A 16,395-nucleotide genomic window follows, 5' to 3' on the forward strand; every position below is an offset into this window, starting at 1 on the left:
TTGGACATGGACATGAACATCAGTTGTACAACATATGTTATATTAATTTATTGTTTTAAGTTTGTGCAGGATTTGCAGCGAACAAATTCGGTGTCAGTTACTGTGAATAATCTTATTCAAATGTGAATCCTTTTTTTATTTTATTTAATTTTATGAAAGAAGACATATATTATGTACCAATAATATCATAAAAAGAAAGGCAGGAGTGGTGGTCTGGTCAGTGGTCATTGGTAATTGGAGGGAGGTTGTCTGTGCTATCCATATTCCAACAAAAATCCAATCTCTTCTCTTGTTCTCTTACTATATATGGATTTTAGGTAACAGTGTAACACAAACAAGTAAATAATTTTTTATTTTGAATTTTCTAAAATTATAATTTCATCAGTTTAAATAAACTCCCACTTGTTGAATTTCTGAAATATTTGATTAAATAAGTACACTTACAGTTATTGGTTTAGTTGAAGCAGAAACTGTACATCCCTCGGTTCCATCTTCTCTTGAAGGGGTATAAATGGCAACTAAAGAAACATTTTTATATATTGATAGAAATTACAAAGTAACAGAAATGACAGAATGGAAAAGAAATAAGACTTGGGGAAACAAGGGGAGTTTTGGAATATGTTGGTTCACTCGATTGTAATGTCTCAAAGGATTTGTTCTCTTCTGAACAAATGTACCTTTTTTTAATACGGCATGATAAAATAACTATTTAATATTTTCATGCAAGACATAGCCTTAAGGATAAAGAAATTATTATGTATTTGATAGGGAAGGTGGGACCCGGTGAGCTTCAAGGAGTGGGGAAGAATGTGGTTTCAGAGTCTTCTTCGCGACCAAGATGCAACAAGCAATTGGACCTCAAAAAGGTATTAAGACCATTGTATGTTTGTTTCTTTGTTTCTTTGTTTTTTTTATTTTAAATATCAAATTAAGTGTTATTGGTGAAAAAATATATTTGACAAAATGATGTCACACTTAGGGAAATGGATGAAAAGAAAAGATGAGAGTGAATTTTTGAAAGTTAGGACTTTGTTTTACTGGAAATGGAATTAGTGATTCCAAATTTGTAGGTAGTAATTGGCATTAGGAAACTTTTATGATAAGTATAAGCCTAAACAAAAAAATTATGACATAATGTAATTAGATTGGAATGGTTTGAGCATTAATAAATAATAATACCGCACTTGATTCAGATCCACATGCTATATATCCATCAAGAACAGATAAGCCAACAAAGTTCTGAAATGAATTGGATTGACTGTTTGGTAGTTTAGTATTTTGTCCTTGACTGTTTTCTACAAAATGTAGAAAACAAGTTTTTTTGACAGAATCTTTCACTATTGATGAGCCTGAGTTACTTGTATTAAAAATGGAAACAAATTTGTCCTTGAACATGATGTGTTTTTCATTAGGATTCCATGAAGAAGTTGCTATCAAGGGGAACAATTTTGATTGGGCATAGTTTAAATAATGATCTACAAGGTAATAATAATAATAATAATAATAATAATAATAATAATAATAATAATAATAATAATAATAATAATAATAATAATAATAATAATAGTAATAATAATAATAATAATAATAATAATAATAATAATAATAATAATAATAATAATAATATGACTGTTTCTTTTTTACTTAATTGAGAAAGTTGGAATTTTTACGAATTTGCCCTTGTGTAACTTTATTTTTCAGGGCCTCCAACTTAATAATGAACTTGTTTTAACCAAATTTTTTTTCTTTCAATTCTTTAAGCAACTTTACCTTGCTGGGAATCAAATCACCTCACTGAAATCACTTCCTGCACTTCCAACTTTGGAGGTAAAGCATTTGGTCCATGCTCTTATTAGTTATTATACCATTCTCTGATAAGATAGTAATAATTTTGCTTTATCAACGTATTTCATGAAGCCTATAAGTTGTTTCCCCTTGTTTCAATTCCTTTCAGTTGCACAAAACAAGTTAAAGTCTCTTTAAATGGCAAGCCAGCCACGGTTACAGTTACAGGTTTCTTTCCCCTATAATTAGTTTTTTTCTCTATGAATGATGTTATGCTTTGGTATTCAATGTTGTATGTTCAAATTAGAAAAACTTAGATCAAAGCAATTAGGGTTGCATGTACACCATAGGAATGATGTTATGCTCATAATACAACAGTGGTATCAGAGCCAAGTTTGTTTTTCTAGTTGAATAGATACAAAAGTGAACTACCAAAGGATCAAAAAGTCAAATTTTTGTTGTCTGCGAAGCCGACTCGGCGAGTCCATCAGTAGACTCGACGAGTTGCATGAACTCAATGAGTTCCACAGTGGACTCGGCGAGTCCAGGGTGCCGTTGCCGGGATTTTCGATTTTTTGAGCAGCTTTTGATGAAGATAATTACCAAAACTTGTTTTTCTTGCCTAAAATTGTTTTTTCATGATTGGTATGTTTATCCTTATCAAAATTGGTGGATTTGGTTTAATATGGATAATATAGGATTATTATGATTCAAATATTTAACCTAGTAAGTTTGAAAAGTTTCAATTTACACCCTTTAAGTTTTATAGTTTAAATTTGAACTTAAAAGATAAAGTTTTTGAAATTTAAATAGTTAAACCTTAATATTTTGAAAGGTTTCAAAATTTGTCCTCGAGTTTTGGAATTTAAAATTTAATTAAAAGGTATTAATATTGAAATATTAAATTCTAAAACCCTAGTATTTTGAATAGTTCAAATTACACCCTTGTGGATTTTATTAAATTAATTAAGAGTTTAATTAAATTAGAAAATTAATAAATCCATAATAATATGGTTTAAAGGTTAATCAAATTAAAAGTATAATTTATTAATAGATTAAACCGCCTAGTATTTTAAAAGTATAAAATACACCCTTATAGTATATAGAATTAAAAGTTTAATATTATATATGTATAAGTAAATGTAAATCTTACCGTTAGTAGGCCTCATTCACGAAGTTGGTCTATAAGGGAAATTTAAGGAAACGGCCTGTAAAATGACCATCATTGGGTATCCACTCTTTCCCACCACACCCTTGACTAGTGGAGGGTCGTTAGCCGAACGGGTATGATAGGACACAACCTTCCATTATAAGTATAATGAAGTAAAAAGTAACTAAACACTCTTATAAATTCCCAAATCTTAGTTACTTTAGGAAAAATGTGAATTTGGTGTTAATTCATGAAATTGCACATTGCACCTTGTTGATCGTTAGTGGAGCGTGTGTGGTTAACCAGCACACTAATATGAAACCAATGAAGGATGACAATGAGAAACTCGTAGATTATCATATATTAATGGAGCGTGTGTGGTTAACCGACACATTGATTGGGTGATAAGATGATATACGTCTTCGAGACTACCAAGCTAATTTGCATGGTTATTCACACCTTGTTTGTGATCCTCGGTATCCCAGTCACAAACTTGAAGGGCATAATCGAGATTAAACATGTCATTGAAAAGATTAATGAATCTTAAAATATCTAGGAGTTTAAATTCATTTAAAACCTAATTTTCATTTTCGTTTTTCATGGTGGAAATTGGTAAATCGTCATCTACCTACCTTCAAATACTCTGCAATTGGATTACGACATCCCTCTTCCAAGTTGTAGAATATTGTGTTGGGTCCTAGCCTTAATATTTCATTTGGGTGTTATATTAAGGATTGAATCAACTAACTTAAATTTCTCTCATTTTGTAGATGTCAAAATCTAACAACTATGGTCTTCCTGAATCCTTTGGGAAAAGCTTTCCACATGAAGATGATGTTCCACGATTAGATCATGGAAATGGAAATCATTATTCACTTCCTCCACCTCCTTCAATTACTCTCCCTGACCCACGTGTTCGAAGACTTGAAAAGTTCAAGGTCACTCAAGCCTTATTGGCTAGCAAACACGAATATGGAAAGTCTATACGTGCTCACGTCTTGGAGATGAAGTTACATATTGACAAGTTGGGAATGTTGGGTGTCAATGTCTCAAGGAAGTTGGTTGTTGACTTGGTTCTTCAATCACTTCCTAAATCATATAGTGAGTTCATTAGAGATTACTATATGACAGACCACGATGTGAGCCTCATTGGTCTCACATGTTTGCTTATTGCTGCTGAATTGGAAATGATTTGGCACACTGGTAAAGCAAATTTAACTGGTAGATCAACCTCTCAAACTTCCATGGACATTGGCAATGGCAACATTGGAAATCCATAAAAAAAATTTCTTCCCAATGGAAGGGATTGGCCAAGGTCAAACCATTTGACCGGATGGTAAAGAGAAAGGTTGAATCTGAGATTGTCCCATGTGTTGTTCCAAAAGAGTCCATTTGCCAATAGAAGGGACATTGGATGCGGAGCTGCCACATTTGCCTGAAAGATCGCGAAGATGAGAGAGTCAAGATGTATGACTCTACTTCATGTAAAATTCATTATCTAACTCTATTAAGTTCCTATTTGTAGATTCTTAATACATGATGTGATAAGAATACAATTTGATGTTTTGTAGGATCGAAGAAAAGAAAGGAAGCTTAAAGGAATAGTGAGTTGAGTCTGATCACGAAGAAATGGATTTCGATCACATGATTTGAATATCGGATTATTGAGCTGTTGTTTAAGACTTAGGATAGATTGCTTAGAAATATTTAGTAACATAGTTTTCATTTGTAATTGCATTGTAAGGACAAGTTTTTTCCGCACCTTTATAAATAAAATAAATTTTGTATATCCTTGAAACGGCTTTTGTGAAAAAGGATGTTTGTATGTTTCTATTCTTAGCAATATTGAAAATGGGTGTGCTTCTTAATTATGTTATTTGTGGTAGTGTTAGAAATTTACAAATAAGGAAGATTCTTATCACCCAAGTTTCAACTGGATAGAAACTTGGAATCATGCGACTTGTATTGTATAATGAATGAGAACCTTCATATTTGGGAAATTGAGACTAATTCCTTGTTCACATAAGTATGTGAGTCAAATGAATGACTAAGAGATCTAGTACGCATTGTTGTGCACTAGGCCAAGTCCACCACAAAGAACGATAAGAATATTCGTCATGATTTGCTAAAAAGTTTAGAAAATATGGTTATGCTTACAAGATTTAGTGTAATTTTGAATCGTTGAAAAGGTTTCAATGTAAAGCAGAACGAATAAGAAGAATCAATTAGGCAAAAAGATAAAAGTTTATCCAATCTGAAAATAAGGGAGAGTACTTAAGTATTGTATTTTATGATTAACTTAGTGATTATGAAACCGTGTCGCAATTGATCCTCTAATGACGCCTTAGTGCATTAGTATGGATAAGAAGAGGAATCGCGAATTGTTGAAATGGTTAAATCAAAAGGTGAATCATACTTTGTTCCGAAATCGAGTCTTAGAGTCATACTCCAAGATTGTGACTTGAGTGACATAATCTTTAGTAGGAATGTTCTTACTCTTGCACATTTTGAAATTGGTAAATTGTGATGTTTTGGATAAGAAAAAGATCAACTAAAACCAATTGTGTGAAGTGTTTATCTTGATAAGAACCCACGTTAACTCTTGAGTATTTGTTTGTCAAGGAATGTTTCTTGATAAGAGAATCTTATATGTCAAGAGGTCAATGGGAGTCTAAATGGTCTTGAAAAGTTTCAAGAACTTATCAAGAGTAAACCTATTGTTAAACACTGGCACACGACTTGAGGTTTGTAACCTATCGTGTTGACATATTCTTGTTTTTTTGTGTCATTCCAGTTGAGTTGACTATGCATGTGAGTTCTATGATTTCTCAGTTGAATTCATAAAGGCAAAGCACCTTAATCATTAAAAGTTCATTGATATGTATAGGTGAGCTGCTTAACTACTTGGAAGACATGGTAGGCACTTGTGCTGCCAGATGGCAAGAAATAAAGATTAAACAAGTTCAATCCATATGAGTTTGGATTTGTCACAAACATTGTCTTGTGATTATGGTTATGAAAAATTCACATGGATATGAACGTATACACCATAAAATCTAAGTGATAAGGTTTTTCTCCGCTTCATGAAAATAATTGTGAGTAAACGCTTTCACTAGGAAGATTTTAAGGAGATAGTGATTGTGTAAATTGCATTCTCAAATTCGATTATTGATTACGACATCTCTCTTCATAGTTCGAATTATGAGATTGGCAATTAGTTTAACATCTAAGACTTATTGTTGTAAGTTCTGAAATATTAGACACACATATGAGCTTTCTAATAAAAGGTGTATAAGCTTAAATAAAGTCTTATCGAAGCATCACGTATCAGAAATATGAACTTTGGTAAGAAAGTCAATAAGTATTGATTTCTAGAACTCCACTTGTTTTCTGAGTACATGTCAAAGCTAGTGGGAGCATAAGTGTTATAATTATCATGTTAGTGGGAGCATGATTACTATGTTAAGTGTTGCAAGTTAGCAATATTAATTATAGAAAAACAAAAGTTTCAATTCGCAAAGTTGTAGAGGTTGAAAAGTTATTTTGCTATAGTTAAGGGAGAGAAATGTATACTTCACTTCAAATCTAAAAGTTTAGATCGAGAAATTTTAATCAATTTTAGTCAAAGGACATATATGAATGTTATGTTGAAAAGGTTCAACATAAGGAAATTCTATATATGGCAATATTATAGAAAGAGACTGGTAAAGTATCATGTTTCTATGTAAGACATTATGTAACGTATCCCGTACGCTTTGGGTATAGGATCGATTACATATGCTGTAATATTCGACCGTTCTATCATTTCCAAATGCCTAGGGCATTAAGAGGGAAAAAGGTCCAAAACCGGATATAACTAAATTAGTTAAACAACATTCAAGGACAATTTAAAGTTCACCAAATATTGGTCACTTGTGGGCAGTTGTAAGTATAGTATTGGACGGAACATATCGACATTATTATGAATAGATAGGATTATGTTTATAATGGGTTGTCATATGGCAAATATGGAAATGTTTCCATAATGGGAGTTGGATGTTAAGAATCCATTTAGATTAGAAACTTTTATGCAAGAAGGATGTTCAAAGGAATGTACTTTGAATATGTACTTTGTAATATCATTGGCAAAGTCTTTGTGACTTTTGTGTTGTGACATTACAAAAGGGTCATTGCATGAAATATTAGAATCTAATATTTTTCTAACAGTGGCAAGAATTTGGTATTCTTACACTTGTGATAAGGAATGGGAATTATGAAATGAGCATCATTGGAAATATGTTCAATTGATCTATTTCACAAAGTAATGACCATATATAAACATAGTATGCATGCTTGGAGCATGGGGTAACTATTGTTTTAATTCAAGTATTAAGTTGATTATCCGAAACATTATACAATGAAGTGCGGCAAGATCCATGACGGGCCGTGCAAGACTGGGGTATGCTACAAATGCGGGAAGGAAGGATATTTTGCGAGGGACTGTCCGAAGGGGTTCTCGGTTTGCTTCCATTGCAACCAGACCGGCCATCGGAAGGTCGAGTGCCCCCAGCTTCAGAGGTCAGCGCAGGGATCTGCACCTGTGGTTCGAGCTGCTGAGACCCGGCCAGTGAAGGCCGAAGCACCGAAGGCTAGGGGGAGAGCCTTCCAGCTGATTGCGGAGGAGGTCCGCGCAGCACCTGACGTCGTGGCGGGTATGTATCCTTTATCTATTTTATGTTGAGTTTATGCTATTGTAATTGCTATATGTTATGCGTAGGTACTTTTCTTGTGAGTTCTGTACCTGCATTGGTTTTATTCGACTCGGGTGCGAGTCGGTCTTTCATATCTTTGGCTTTTAGTCGGCACATAAGTATTCCGAGGGAGGCGTTGAGTCGACCTCTGCGGGTTTCCATAGTAGATGAGCGTGAGGTATGTGCTACCGAGGTGATACGTGGATGCATGCTGGAGATCTTCGGGGTGGAGTTCCCGATCGATTTGATTCCGATCGCTATGGGGGATGTTTGTGTCATAGTAGGAATGGATTGGTTGAGCCGTTTTGGGGCTGTCGTAGATTGCGAGCGTCAATTGGTGACGATCCGAGATCCTAGTGGGGGAGCGCTGACGGTTTACGGCGAGGGAACTCGTGGTGGTTCGGTTTTCTGTTCGGCCGCTAGAGCGAGGCGGAGTTTGCAGCAGGGCTGCAAGGGGTTCGTAGCCTATGTGACAGATGTGCGAGAGGCCGCTGGGAGGCCAAGTTCAGTGGATGAGGTGCCGATAGTGCGTGAGTTCCCGGACGTGTTTCCCGAGGAGTTGTCGGGTGTGCCTCCCGAGAGGCAGGTGGAGTTTCGTATCGATTTGGTTCCCGGGGCTATGCCTATCGCCAAGGCGCCGTATCGGCTAGCGCCGCCAGAGATGCAGGAGTTATCCTCACAGCTGCAAGAGCTGTTGGGGAAAGGGTTCATCCGTCCCATTAGCTCTCCCTGGGGAGCGCCGATCCTTTTTGTCAAGAAAAAGGATGGTTCACACCGGATGTGCATTGATTACCGGGAGTTGAACAAGTTGACGGTCAAGAACCGTTATCCGTTACCGAGAATCGACGATCTATTCGATCAGTTGCAGGGGGCGTCTTGGTTCTCCAAGATTGACTTGAGATCGGGATATCACCAGATGAGAGTTCGGGATGAGGATATTCCGAAGACGGCGTTTGGGACTCGTTACGGGCATTACGAGTTCGTGGTGATGCCATTCGGGCTCACCAATGCACCAGCGGCATTCATGGATCTCATGAACAGGGTGTGTAGGCCTATGTTGGATCGTTCAGTCATTATATTCATTGATGACATCCTGGTGTATTCGAGGACCAGAGAGCAGCATGAGGAACATTTGAGGGAGCTCCTCGGAGTTCTGAGAGTGGAGAGGCTTTTCGCCAAATTCTCCAAGTGCGATTTTTGGTTACGGGAGGTCCAGTTCTTAGGGCATCTCGTTAACCAGGATGGGATTTTGGTTGACCTGGCCAAGATCGAGGCTGTGATGAGTTGGGAGGTGCCGAGGTCACCTACGAAGATCAGGAGCTTCTTAGGGCTGGCAGGCTACTATCGGAGATTTATCAGAGATTTCTCCAAGATCGTCGTGCCACTTACCAAGTTGACCCGGAAGGGTGTTACTTTCTCATGGGGTCCAGAGCAGCATACCTCGTTTGAGACCCTTCGCCAGAAATTGTGCGAAGCTCCTGTACTCGCACTACCGGAAGGGATGGAGGATTTCGTGGTGTACTATAACACATCGATATCGGGGTTGGGAGCGGTGTTGATGCAGAGAGGGCATGTGATCGCGTATGCATCAAGGCAGTTAAAGCCTCATGAGACGAGATATCCCGCCCACGATCTGGAGTTGGGGGCTGTGGTGTTCGCCCTCAAGATCTGGCGTCACTATCTGTATGGGGTTCGGTGTACGATATACACGGACCACAAGAGTTTGAAGTACTTGATGGATCAGCCCAACCTGAACATGCGGCAGAGGAGATGGCTGGACGTGGTAAAGGATTATGATTGCGAGATCCTGTACCACCCGGGCAAGGCTAATGTGGTAGCTGACGCCCTGAGTCGTAGGGCAGAGGGTGCCCCGATGCAGGATATCTGTATGAGGTTAACAGTGATGACTCCGGTATTGGATACCATCCGAGGGGCCCAGGCCGAGGCGGTGAGACCGGAGAACCGTAAGAGAGAGCGAGTTATCGGGAAGGTGTCGGAGTTTGTTACCGATAGCTGTGGGCTTATGACCTTCCAGGGACGGATTTGGGTACCGTTTGTGGGAGGGACGCGTACCATTTTGATGGAGGAGGCGCATCGATCGAAGTTCTCGATCCATCCCGGGGCTACCAAGATGTATTTGGACCTAAAGAAAGAGTATTGGTGGCCCTGTATGAAGAGGGATGTTGCTTGGTTCGTCGAGAGGTGCCTAACTTGTCGCCAAGTTAAGGCCGAGCACCAGCGTCCGCATGGTAAGCTGCAGCCGTTGGAGATTCCCGAGTGGAAGTGGGAACAAATTACCATGGATTTTATAACCAAATTGCCAAGGACTGCGAGAGGAGTCGATGCGATCTGGGTGATTGTGGACAGGTTGACGAAGAGCGCTCATTTTCTTGCTATTAGTGAGAGCTCTTCTGCTGAGAGGTTGGCAGAGTTATATGTGAGGGAGGTGGTATCGCGGCATGGGGTTCCGTTGTCGATCGTTTTGGATCGATACGTGCGATTTACTTCCAGATTTTGGAAGAAGTTCCACGAGGAGTTAGGTACGAAGCTGCATTTAAGTACCGCATACCACCCGCAGACGGACGGACAGAGCGAGCGGACGATTCAGACGCTTGAGGATATGCTCCGAGCATGCGTTTTGGATTTTGGAGGGAGTTGGGACACCTATCTACCCTTGGCAGAGTTTTCATACAACAACAGCCATCATTCGAGCATCGGTATGCCACCTTTTGAGTTGTTGTATGGGAGGAGATGTCGTACCCCCATTTGCTGGGGTGAGGTAGGGCAACGCGTGGTGGGTAGTACGGAGATAATGCTTCAGACGACAGATCAGATCCAGAAGGTCAGGCAGAGGTTGTTGACCGCTCAGAGTCGCCAGAAGAGTTATGCAGATAGACGTCGAACCGAGCTCGAGTTCCAGGTTGGCGATTATGTTCTCCTGAAGGTATCTCCTTGGAAAGGAGTGATCCGATTCAGGAAGAGGGGCAAGCTAGGACCCCGGTATATTGGACCGTTTCGGGTGATCGAGAGGGTGGGCAGGGTAGCATATCGCTTGGAGCTACCCGCGGAATTGGAGCGGATTCATAATATCTTCCATGTGTCTCAGTTGAGGAAGTGTATAGCCGACGAGTCGGCGGTAGTGCCGTTAGAGGACATTCAGGTGGATGCGAGCCTGAACTACGCGGGGAGACTAGTTGCGATTATGGATCGAAAGATCAAGGTTCTGCGGAACAAGGAGGTGCCCTTGGTTTTGGTTTAGTGGCAACATCGGAAGGGGTCCGAGATGACTTGGGAACCGGAGCGTGAGATGCGTGAGCAACATCCGGAGTTATTTGCAGAGCGAGACTTCGAGGGCGAAGTCTAGTTCTAGTAGGGGAGAATTGTAACAGCCCGGATTCCCAGGTATTATTTATTTATTTATTTTGGTAATTTGTGAGGGGACTCGGCGAGTTGGAGGCTAGACTCACCGAGTATGATCGCGGATTTGGACGCGGGTTCGCGTCCGGACTCGACGAGTCCAAGAGTGGACTCGGCGAGTCCACGCTGTTTAATGAAACCCTAATTTCTCGGGTTTGAGGCGTATTTAAAGGGCCTTATGGCCGTCATTTGCACTCATCAGACCCCAGAGTGAAACCCTAGAGCAATTGAGTGATTCAAGTGAGGGAAGGAGCCATTATTGATCTTGGAGTTGTTGTTTAGCAAGGAAATAGGAGGTCTAGCCAAGAAGAAGCAAGAGAGGGGTGGATTCTTGAAGATTTGAGGTCCAGAACATCACATCTGAGGTACAATCTCGAATCATTCTCTGTTATTGTGATGTTCATGTAGATTTAGGGCTTTTGAACCCATTTGTGGCTAGATCTAGTGTCCTCATGGTCCCTTAGCGAGTTAAGGTCCTGGATCTGGACCCATAGAGGTCCAGAGCACCTCATTGCCAAGCTTTATATGCATCCATGGAGGTTTTGGCTTGGGATCAATGTATTTGAGGCTAAAACACCATTCATGAGCTATTAAATGCTTGATGAGCATCAAGACTTGGACTTTACGTGGTCAATAAGCTTAAGGAGACTGGATCTATGAGTTAGTGAAGTGGATCTGACCTCAGAAGGTCGGTTGGGGTTGTGCATGGAATGCACTCGCCGAGTCCATTTCCCAGACTCGGCGAGTTGGTGCGAGTTGTTCGTCGATTGCGAACCAGGGGTTGAGTAACCGAGTCGGGTGAGTGACTCGGTGAGTCGGAAGAGATTCAGAGGGATCGGGTTCCCGTAGGAACTCGGCGAGTCCACGCCAGACTCGGCGAGTCGGGTTGACCGTTGACCGTTGAACAAAGATAATGATTATAATCCATGTCTCAGTTCATACGATATCTAAAATAGAGGAATATATGATCCCTTATCTAAAGGACACGTTACTGATAAGATCAGAGTTCAACAATGGTTTTTGAAAGCTACGATTGCTCATCAGGTTCTGAAGTCGTACTTGCAAAATAGTTATTAGACTTATCCAAGTGGGAGCTTGTTGGATTAAGTGTCTAAGCCCATAACTATTATGGTATGTACTTGACCCAATTATGAGCATGGTCCTTTTGGGTTGCCTTCACTCATGCAACTTGATAGGATGACAATAGGAGAGAGAAAGAGTATAATTTATTATATGAATAGTCAATTTGTACTCAAAATGGTTTTATTAATATATTACAAGATTAATATATTATTTGGAAAACATGTTTTTTAATTAGTATTGGTCAGAAATTAAATTGGAATTAATTTGGTGACCATAAGAGACTGATTAAATAAAGGGGACTAATATTGCAATTATCTGATAGTTGCTAGTTGGGCTATGGATTCCTAATAGAGAGGGATTGGACGAAATTTATGGAGAGTCCAAGAAGATTTCGTCCAAGGGCTTTCTAGATGGGCTCCATGGATTGTTTAAGCCCTAAGCAAGGAAATTAGGGTTTCCACCATAAAACCCTAATAAACTCAACTGTAAATAGATCCCTTAGCATAATGAAATCGGCCTTGTGTTTTCTTTGAGTTGCCCTGGCTGATTTCCTCCTATCTCCCAAGTCATCTTGTTGCAAGAGTGTTTTGTGATTCCATTAGAGGCGCAACATTTGAGGCACTAAGCTTTCAAAGGTCAAGGAGTTCTTGTTATTTTCTACGATCATATTATGTAATATTAATGCTTAGCCTCGAAACACGGGCGTTACACTGCATTATCACGTAGTTCAAAGTTTCTTTGAATTTGATATTGAACTTCTTCGACAGGTCCTCGATTCACACGTATAGGAGGATCAACATCATCTGACCAATTACTAATTGCATTTCCTTCATTTTCTACGATCATATTATGTAATATAATGCATGTATACGTTATATCCTTTATATATTTAAGTTGCCAAGATCTTGTTGGACCTCGTACAATTGCCCAACGAGACTGAAGAACACCAGATTCTCTCTCCACATCCTTTCTTGCAACCTATTGCATTTCTTTAAACTTTATCCTTTCGGGTTAGCCGGATGTGGAAAACTTTTAACAATTGTAGCCCATTCAAGATATATACCATATGCAAGATAATATCCTCTTGTGTATGTTCTTCCATTAACAATAAAATTGCATTCAAGAACATAACCTTATAATACATCATTGAATAATGGTGACTGGTTAAGCACATTAATGTCATTATTAGACTCGACGGGCCGACAACCCCGAAATATGCATGCCATATCCAAAGGTATTGTGACGCAACTGCTTCTAGCATAACTGTTGGACAACCTTGATCACCTCTAGTATATTGACCTTGCCATGTAACATGGCAATTTTTCCAAGGCCAATGCATGCAATCAATACTTCCAAGCATACCAGGAAACCCATGCTTTTCTGAATGTTTTTGTACTAAATTTTAGATGTCATTAGCATTAGGCTTTATCAAATAATGGCTTGAATAAACCTCAATCACACATCAACAAAAGTTTTGTAGACATTCGATTGAAGTTAATTCACAAATTCATATGTATTCATCAAATAGGTCACCAATTGTGCCATATGCCAACTGGCGTATGACAGCAATGCATTTTTCTAAAAGGGAAATACCATTGTTTCCTAAAGCATATTTTCTTTGTTGAAAATAAATAGAATGGTTAGAGATACTGCTAACTATTTGAACAAATAGTCCTCGCCTCATCCGAAATCTTCGTCTAAACATTTGAGGTGGGAAAACAGGATGCTCGTCGAAATAGTCTTTCTAAAGACGTTTATGTCCTTCTTCACGATTTCTATCTTCGACTTTGTCCAGTACGTCTTGAACTTTCAGCATTTGACTATTCTGCTTCCAAGCATTTTAGTTCCTTATATAGTTGAAATGTAGAATTACTTGAGAGATGGTTGATTATGAATTTAGAAGCATAATCACCTGAGGATGATGATGACATCGTATGAGAAAGAAATTAACAAATAATTTGAATTGGTAGGTATGAAATAATAAAAAGGTTGTATTCTTTTATAGCAAAAATATAGAGTCAAACGAAATTCAACTTATATTCGAATGAAATTCAAATTAAAGTAAAATGAAATCCAAATTATATTCGAATGAGATTGAAATTAAAGTAAAATGAAATCAAAATTATATTTGAATGAAATTGATATTAAAGTGAAATGAAATCTAAATTAAAGTCAAATGAAATTGAAATTAGAGTCAAATAATTTGAAATTAGAGTCAAATGAAATTCAAATTAAAGGCAAATGATACAAGATGTTCAACTCTACAAGTAAAAACGACCATATTATATTCTCATTCACACCTACCAACCATCTGATACACCAATCATGAATCCAAATCACTATACACACTTGTTATCTTCCTATGATCCCGATCGTCCAAACAATCATCCCTAAAAAAATTAGGTCATATGTAACTGTCCACTTTGCCCTCCCTCAATAATGGTGGAATTTATAATTTCCGGCTAATACCTGCGATTTTGTAACTAAACTAGTACTTACGTTTTTGACTAACTTAAAAATCATAAAAAAAATATATTCGTAATTTCATTCTATTTTGAAGTTAAATTCGTCCCTTTTCCTTTTCACAAGGATAAAGAAAATTATTTCCTCACAAACATGGAGCTTAAAACCACACGGATCGCGATCCGTGTTATCCCGTAATACATAATCGTGGCCGTCTATTGAATCTAACGGTCCATATAATCTGGCGCTCTTCCCCCAAAAATAACTTCAAATTTCGCACAACCCTAATAAATACCACTCTCATAGCTATCGATTATATTCAACAGTCAATCTCACATTCAAAGAAGCAAACATCAGCCTCTCAAAGTTCACTGAAAATGGCACGAACAAAACAAACTGCCCGCAAATCCACCGGTGGAAAGGCTCCCAGAAAGCAGCTCGCTACTAAAGCTGCTCGTAAATCTGCTCCGGCGACCGGAGGTGTGAAGAAGCCACACAGATTCAGGCCAGGAACTGTTGCCCTAAGAGAGATCCGTAAGTACCAGAAGAGCACAGAGTTGTTGATCCGCAAACTTCCATTTCAGAGACTTGTGAGAGAAATCGCTCAAGATTTCAAGACAGATTTAAGGTTCCAGAGCAGTGCTGTTGCTGCACTTCAAGAGGCGTCGGAGGCTTACTTGGTGGGTTTGTTTGAAGATACTAATCTGTGTGCGATTCATGCTAAGAGGGTTACAATTATGCCTAAGGATATGCAATTGGCTAGAAGGATTCGAGGTGAGAGGGCTTAGATCTGTGAAAACGGTTTTGTTTGACAACAGTTTGTTGTTATGGTTAGCGATTTAGGCAGATCTGTATTGTATGTTACTGACGATCTATGTTTTAATAGAAATCATGCCTTTCTTATTTGAGTTTCTTTATATGATTTTATTAACGTTTTGGATGCTTCTTCTATCTGCTTGATCATAAGAGAGATGAGTTTTTATGTTTTTTTATTGTCTGTATTTTTTATCAAGAAATTATAATAATCATCAATGGATGATGTATTTCAAGATAAATTGATGCTACATTTCTACGTAAATCCGTTTCTTGTTGGTATTTTAGCACATTTATCGGCGTAATGGAATTGTTACATGTAATGTTCACAAGAGATTAAAACAGTTTTTGTAATTTAAGCATCAAATATTTAAACACACAAAAAATCAGATTATAAGCTATGACTCCATGCGTCATCAATCAATTGAACTCCACAAGTTAGTGTCGTTCACTATTTCTACTTATTCAAGATATTAATTTTCTCATATGCAAAAGTAGTAACTAAAGAGAGAAGACGGTAATTAAGATGTATAAGTTGGAAGATTGCATTATCAAATCATGATACATTAAAAAAAATACCATTAAATCCACCAATAGTTGCAAAAAAAGAAAAAAAAAATAGTTTTTGATTCAAAAACGTCTACAATTCTACAATCCTCTCCAAAAATCCAAACTGGAAAATTGGTTTCAATTTGCTAAATAACAAGAATATCATGCAACCTCTAAATAAGTAGCTAACGAAATTGTGTAGTTTTCCTTTGACCTTTGCTACAACCAATTTCAATTTTTTTAATGCATCGCCATCAGCGGATTAAGAAGCATTAATCTCGAATGGTTTTGAGAAACTAAACTCTCGAGTAAGTAAAAATAGTGAGCGACACTAACTTGTGGAGTTTAATTGATCGATAAACATGGGACGGAAGATTGTCCCAGAAGATGGCGAACGCAAGTAAA

General features: G+C 38.3%; 1 protein-coding gene and 1 long non-coding RNA gene across 2 annotated transcripts; both read left to right on the forward strand.

Annotated features, from left to right (window-relative positions):
- Nucleotides 1–106: 106 nt before the first annotated feature.
- On the forward strand, nt 107–2,013 carry LOC145059078 (uncharacterized). Its single transcript, XR_013686621.1, has 3 exons — nt 107–866; nt 1,762–1,827; nt 1,955–2,013. It is a non-coding gene; the product is annotated as an uncharacterized LOC145059078 (long non-coding RNA).
- Nucleotides 2,014–14,931: 12,918 nt separating this feature from the next.
- Nucleotides 14,932–15,531, forward strand: LOC145057337 (histone H3.2). The gene has a single exon (XM_079005152.1). It carries the CDS (start codon nt 15,006–15,008, stop codon nt 15,414–15,416), a length of 411 nt encoding a protein of 136 aa, XP_078861278.1. The 5' UTR covers nt 14,932–15,005; the 3' UTR covers nt 15,417–15,531.
- The last annotated feature ends 864 nt before the right edge of the window (nt 15,532–16,395 follow it).

The sequence above is a fragment of the Lactuca serriola genome, chromosome 6 (genome assembly GCF_051521515.1).
Source record: "Lactuca serriola cultivar US96UC23 chromosome 6, Lser_US96UC23_V15, whole genome shotgun sequence".
NCBI classification, from domain to species: domain Eukaryota; kingdom Viridiplantae; phylum Streptophyta; class Magnoliopsida; order Asterales; family Asteraceae; genus Lactuca; species Lactuca serriola.